Below are 7,804 nucleotides of genomic sequence, written 5' to 3'. Positions count from 1 at the left end.
TTTTTGCGCCATTGATTGAATCAACCCAAATTAGGTCAAATTCAAGTGCTGTAATACTTTTAATTAGATTTTGAATTATAAATGCAATCTTATTTAAAAAGAAAGCTAATTTTATCACCTAAACATTTCACATGCTCTTAATAATTAAGGTTCATGTCTTTTTGGACATTTTGAGTCCTTATTTTTGGAGGATGATGAATGGATTTGACCATTTGGGTGTTGAGGAGCATCTGCATGCATTCGAGTTTATGTTGTAAAATTTGGTGTATCGAAAAGCTCTCAAAAAAGATTAAATTAGAGAGAGAGAGAGAGTGAACAGAGAGAATGATTTCCTCGAAGCAAATAATTGAGACACTACCTATAGTAATTGGATGGGTTTATAGTAAGTTACTAAGTTATTAGCTAGACATGCATAGTTAAATGAGCTTTTCTATGTTTAATTAGGATATTATTTTGGGTAAGTCGTAATATGTTTTTTATAATTAAAACTTTTAAGGGGGTAATTAGTACTAATTAATTATATATATATAGTTGGTTGGCTCTTCTGCAAGTAGTGACGGTTACACAGTTGATATCTTCTTTTTGAGTCATTGAAATGGAATAATCAGAACTTACATTTTATGAATACTAGAGAGATCGATAAGAACAATACAATAATTAAGATAGAAATTATTATGTTATATCTATTATATATATGTACGTATTCATATCATAATACGAAACATGTTAAATTACTAAGATATTAAATAATAAAAACTCTATAATTACTACTTGGGATAAATGTAATAAGGAACCCATGTACTTGTTTATTCATATACAATATAAAAATACTTCTTAATTAATTAAGTTCAAATTAAAGCAAAGTGACTTAATTGCATATTCTTCTTCTCTAAAATCATTTTTCACTCTAATTAATTCTTTGATTATTCTCTATTTTTATAATTTCTCCTACATGATATCTTCATAGAAATACTTCTTGAAAGCTTCCACATGCCCAACTTGCAAACACAATGCAAGAATCAACCCTCCATCTTCTTTAGGATTTGGCAAAATCAATGAATCCCCATCAAAATCATGACTCCCAGGCCCCATATAAACCTCCTTCCCCCACCCGAAATCAATGCCGTACATCGGCAGCGTCAACCAGCTCACCACCCCAAGATTAGGGTTTCCATAAAAAGGACCTTCAGTGCCCCCCAATGCATGAAGATCTTGAAACTTTGTCAAGTCTGGTTGATTCTTCAAGAACTCAATCCCTGACTTCACAAACTCACTAGTCACTGTCATTATCGCTACCCTTATTTTGCTCGCTGCAAATCCTAATGGCTTCGAAACGAGCTCACCGGCGCAGCTGACGGCGATGACATCAAGGGTGGCATTCCCAAAGAAGCCAAGTGGCAGTGGTGGCTGAATGCGGCTACGTGAATCGACACATATACCTAATGCAGTGGACTGCTGAGGCATGTGCCCTCGCGCCTTGCACGCACAACGCCATACATGTGCTGTCACTGTCTCGTACCGGCTAAACGGGCGAGTGCCGCTGCCGTTTTTGCCTTCATTAGCCATGTTTTTCAGCTTCTCCACTTGAGATTTGCTCAGCTTCAACATGGCTACGGTGGTCTTCTTTTTGCGCTCTTCCAAGTTGTTTGATTGCCCGAGCAGGAGCGGCGGATGGTTAAATTCTTCATGATCATGACCAGACACTGGAAGAGAATCAACCGGAGGCTCTCCGGCTCTCATGACTCTTCGGTCAAGAAACGGTGCCATACTTAAAGGCTCACCACGGGCGATTCTCGCCCACTCGGATATGAAATGAAGCGCGCTCGGGCCATCCACAACAGCATGAGAAATAGTGAAACTGAGACTAATCCCACCACATTGAAACCTTGTAACTTGCACAAGCAACGGCGGGATTTCTTGAATCGGGATGCTATAATCAACAGAAGGAACAAGATATTCATACTCCGGGGAAGGCGAGAAATCACCTAAAGATTCAAGTTTAGCTTGAGACTCAGCCTCAATGAACCGAACACCTTCCGCATTGCAGTCGAGCTCTAGACGACCATTGCCTATCCAACGCAAACGGCCTGCAAGAGGGTAGAACGGGACTAAAGCACGGCTGAGTGAATCTTTCAAAGTATTGATAATGGAGTTTGAATCGAGTTCTGGGGAGTTTTGATAGAAGTAGATGGTGGGAACGTGAGTTATGGTGCCAATTTGATCCCATTCTGAGAGGGGTAAAGGGCCAGTCCAAGTTGGTTCAGCTGGCTTAACCATGAAAGAATTCTTGAAGTTCACAGTTGCCATTTGTTGGTTTTGTGATGATGGTCGTTGGAGAAATTAAAGATATTTATATATACATATATATATATAATTAAATGGGCGAAGTTTAAGAGTAGAAATGGAAAGAGAATTGATTTCAGTTACCAGTAATGCGGAAAGAAGTTTGAGAAAATGAATATATCATGAACTTGGCAGTTCCCTGGAAGAGTAAGAATTTATGGGGAAATTCTTGGCAGATGAATTAAATATTTTCAGATTATTAAAAGTGGAATAAACATTAATCCTGATAACAAAAACATAGAGCAAGGAAAACGTGGGCAATATTGATACATGAATTTATTGCATATCTAACATTTATCTTGATCAGGAAAGTTGGAAGGTTTACACAGAGATTGCTCTTGATTATATTAGTCTGAGTAAATGTGGAAAAGAAATTAAGGCTTCCGATTTGGTTGCATTTTGGAAATACTACTTTTAGTATTCTCAAAAAAGTTAAATAGTAAAATATCTAAAAACTTACAATATTATTCAATATTATTCAACTTTTTTTAAACCCCCTAAATTTGTTAATTTAATTAAATACCTCTAAATATTTTTAAAAAAATTACAAAAACACCCCAACAATCCACATTTACCAGATTCTGGCCACCACTGCCGGAAAATAGCCGAAATCTGGTAAGATGGCGCACTACCGGCTGAATCTGGTTGGTAGTGCCCTGATCTAGCCTTTTCCAGCCAGATCCACTGTGGATTTGGCCGTAACCAGTCGGTAACGACGGCCAACAAACGGTCGTCGTTGACCATCAATGACGACCGTTTGTTGGCCGTCGTTGAATAGAAAATACGGTCAGATCTAGCCGTAGATCTGGCCTTTGTCGTGGATCTGGCCAGAAAAGGTCATATCGGCGCTCGACTGGCAAGATCCAACCGATCATACGCCGATACGGTGACTCTAGCCACCCTCCAGCGGTAGTGGCCGGCTGTCCATATTTGAGGGTGGGTTGGGGGTGTTTTTGTTAACTTTTAATGTTTTATTATAGGGGGTATTTTGTAAAAAAACAAACATAGGGGGTATTTAAATTTATAAATCCTACATAGTAATACCCGCCCAATTCAACTTTTTTCAAAAAACGTTTCCCAAAAACACAAAATTGTGAACCAAACGGAGCCTAAGTTTTATATATAATTTTGGACAAGTTGTAGATTTCATGCAGGGGCGGATCCAGCCTCTGTCATGGCCCACCCTCAAATTTTTTTTTTAAAATACTAATGTGTATAATTTCTAGATTTTGACCCACCTAACAAAAATATTAATAGACAAAAATATTAATGTATAATTAATTTTTATTTTGACCCACCGTAACAGAAATGTCTAGATCCGCTACTAATTTCATGTATCCATTAGTGTATATATATATATATATATGATTAAATTTTAATGAAAATTTGGTAGATGTTAGAAGCATGACATTTCATTTGTTCTCATTGTTATAATTCTAGCTAACATTATATATACGACGAAGACAAGCGTCTTGATCTTCATCACCAAATGAGGGTTGTCTATTGAAGGCGATAACCATCACCCTTGAGAGATGATGGCTCATGACCTGAGGAGGATCATCCCAAGGAGGTGACTACCATGTCCTAAAGGGAAACCTCTAGAGGTGGTCACCTATGGTCAAAGGGGAGTCAAATTTGGGGTGGTCCCGTAGCCGACAGGGGAACATTCCATCAATCTCATTCCATGCGAAGTTGGTCGAAGGTTATGAGTGAGGGCAAGGACGAACCTACGTTAAGGCGAGTGGGGACTGGTGACTCCTCATTTCATGTAGTTGTGTGTTTATTCCTTTGTATTTATGATTTTTAAGTTTCTTGTTAATCTCAATATCAATTATTAAAAAGTGATGATGATTTATAATTTTTAATATAACAATAAATATTAAAATTTTAATATTATTGATAATTTGTTATTCAATACAATTACAATTATCTTCACTGCGTTTCCATGTTTTGAAAATCATCATTATCAATATTGTTAAACACATCAAATAAAAAAAAATATATATATATATATAACATTAAATCACCCAATCATCTTTTGTCACTTAAGTTTGTATAAAAAAGTTGTGGGTACAATATTATTGTTTTTTCTTTTCTGTTAATTTGGTTCAATGACCTTAAATTTTTTTTTTTAAGATAAGTTAATCTACAGTTTCCTTTTTGAAAAAAAAAAAAATGGCAATTCATTTGTTGTAACCCATTGTTCTAATTTTATCTAACATTATATATAAACGAGTACTAATAACCCTCCTTATGCCATTTATAATATACATTTTATTTTATTACAGATAGACACGTAGTAAAAGGAGATTAGTGATTGTTGTTAGCACTTCTTTTATATATACATATCCAAAATTTCATTAATTACCTAATGAGGGTTGTCTATGGAGGATGATCACCCATAACCCAAGGAGAAGAGGGTGATCACCATTACCCCAATGGGAGTCACCCTTGAGAGATGATCGCCCATGACCTAAGGGGATCATCCCAAAGGGGTTGATTAACATCATCCCAAAAGAGGAACACCTCTAGAGGTGGTCACCCATAGCCAAAGGGGGAACACCTTTGGTAGTGGTCCCTTGGCCAACGGGTAAACACTACATCAATCCCATTCAGTATTTCATAGTGAAAATGGTGTTAGGAAAATATTAACTAGGATTGGAACATGACTGAAAGAAGGCCAAGATCAGGTTTGGACTCGTAATTTAACGTCAAATGGGGCGAGTTTAAAATTCATAATAAAAATGGTATTAGGGGACAAAAAATATTCATTACATTTTTTAATATTCTTCTAATTAATAAAGACGTATAATAACCTCCAGTCATCTATCCATGGGTCTATCCATGGCCAAGATTCAAGAAAAATAAGAGATCGATATTTTTATTTTCTTTGTTTATATAAATATGGTTAAACAACATGTGATCAAATATAAATATAAATGATTATTGATCATAACACAAATAAAGGCAATGACAAGATTGATAAGGAGGAAGAGTGTAGCAGTAGCCATGGCCATCTTGGTCTCCAGGATATTTAGCTGCACAATCTGCATTACACTTATCGTTTAGGCAGCCTGAGAGGTAAATGCCCATCCCCACTTCGCAAGTTTTGAGTTTTGGCATGCATAAAAGCATTTGTGAGCAATGCTATGCTTGCATGCATGCAGTTCAATAAAATTGTCGCCATTTATGAAAAATATACAAATCTTATATAATTAACCATATATAAGCTGATTAAACATGGAGAATGAAAATCTTCTTTCTTCATCTTCTTAGAAAATGATATGAAAAAGTAAACAAAAAAAACAGAACGCATATTACCTGCAATGAGTATGAGAAGGAAAGGTGATGAGAGTTTGTTCATATTGTAAGAATGGTATCCTATACACAAGCAGTGAGCAAGGAAAAAATCGGCATGCATGTATTTATTATAAGTGAGCAAATTTGGAAGGTTCATTCAGATATTAATTAATTGCTATTATTTATGAGTTTGAGCAAATCTGGAAGCCATCAATTATGCTTCAATATTAGTTAAAGTTTAAAGATTGAAATTTTTTGTGTTGATTAGATTTTTTTAAAGAATTGAAGAATGGATTTGGCTCATTAATACTGATATTTAATTATGTGAAACTTGTCAAATTTTAGCAGTAAGTATATTTTTAATGTATCGTTATTTTGATATTTATTCTTTATCCTATAATATAATTAAATGTTTGGAATGAGCTTTACATTGTATTACCGAATGTAATATATATACACATAATTTGATCAACATTCTATAATACCAATTGGTATTATTTCCAAAAAATAAAAAAATAAAAAAAAAATAAAGAACTAGTATTTGAGAAAATTAGAAGATAGTCGATAGTTCTACGTTATAAACATTGTATATTTAATATTACAAATCCATCATTAATATTTAATACGAAACCAGTAAACAAAAGAGCTCAGCAACTGCAAACCAGTGTTTTAATAACCAACTCGGGGTGAAACCCAGAAAATTGGTCAAATCCCAAGTTGACTGGTTTAATCGGTTTGACCGACGGGTCAAACCGATGTCCAAAAGTTTGAAATATAACAAAAAAACCCCTTAAAATAATATAAGTCCATACAACTTTGAAATCTTGCAAAAACACTCCAAACCCACCGCCAGCATCAACAAACCAAGGCAAATAGGGCCCGTTTCCGATGATGACAACACGTCCCTCAACCTCCTGTCCAAAACCCATATCACCCCTCCCCCGATTGCCTTGCCAATTGTTGTTGCCGCCGATTTTGTTTTGCACTTTCCAGTTGATTCACTCATTAGAAATCACCTCCATCACCACCATTGCACTCACTAACCCTTCCTCTTCAAAAGCCCCAACATTCTGACCTTCAATTAATCACCAATCACCATCCCAATTTCTAAGGTTTTCAATTAATAGGAAAATTGCTAACCCGGCCGAGTTTTAAAACAATGTTGTAAACACAATTTTTGCATGATAACTCCCATTTCTGGGAATAAAACTTTGGTTAAAACTTAAAAATCAAGATTAAACTCGAAGTTCATATTGAAAAGTGGCAACTGAAAAAAAAATCACACTTTTATTATCAGGAAAAAATAAAATAAAATAACTAGTTTTTACACTCTGCTGTACACATTTCCATCCTCAGTTGTACAATACAGCCTAAATCGTCTGGCATTTCCAAGCTCCTCCTAATGACTATAGAAATCAATCTCTTTTTTTTTTTTTTTTTTCAAAGAAAATAAATGAGAAATGAGAAACAAAAATGCAAGCTCACAACAAACCTGTGACCATAAAGAATAACAAACCGACAGCTAACTCAACCCGAAACAAAAAACAAAAATAAAAATGCTAGACATGCAAACCATCAGGTGAGAAAAAAAAATGGGGGAAAAAATCTGAGNGATTAACATCATCCCAAAAGAGGAACACCTCTAGACGTGGTCACCCATAGCCAAAGGGGGAACACCTTTGGTAGTGGTCCCTTGGCCAACGGGTAAACACTACATCAATCCCTTCACTATTTCATAGTGAAAATGGTGTCAGGAAAATATTAACTAGGATTGGAACATGACTGAAACAAGGCCAAGATCAGGTTTGGACTCATAATTTAATGTCAAATGGGGCGAGTTTAAAATTCATAATAAAAATGGTATTAGGGGACAAAAAATATTCATTACATTTTTTAATATTCTTCTAATTAATAAAGACGTATAATAACCTCCAGTCATCTATCCATGGGTCTATCCATGGCCAAGATTCAAGAAAAATAAGAGATCGATATTTTTATTTTCTTTGTTTATATAAATATGGTTAAACAACATGTGATCAAATATAAATATAAATGATTATTGATCATAACACAAATAAAGGCAATGACAAGATTGATAAGGAGGAAGAGTGTAGCAGTAGCCATGGCCATCTTGGTCTCCAGGATATTTAGCTGCACAATC

The 7,804-nt window shown here is 35.3% G+C and overlaps 1 protein-coding gene across 1 annotated transcript; it reads right to left on the bottom strand.

The window, feature by feature from the left end:
• Window positions 1–948: 948 nt before the first annotated feature.
• LOC116109571 (spermidine hydroxycinnamoyl transferase-like) lies at window positions 949–2,307 on the bottom strand. Its single transcript, XM_031395797.1, has one exon. It carries the CDS (start codon window positions 2,305–2,307, stop codon window positions 949–951), a length of 1,359 nt encoding a protein of 452 aa, XP_031251657.1.
• Between the last annotated feature and the right edge of the window lie 5,497 nt (window positions 2,308–7,804).

Source organism: Pistacia vera, unplaced genomic scaffold (genome assembly GCF_008641045.1).
Source record: "Pistacia vera cultivar Batoury unplaced genomic scaffold, PisVer_v2 Contig583, whole genome shotgun sequence".
NCBI lineage: Eukaryota > Viridiplantae > Streptophyta > Magnoliopsida > Sapindales > Anacardiaceae > Pistacia > Pistacia vera.
This window is presented reverse-complemented; position numbering and strand designations above follow the sequence as displayed.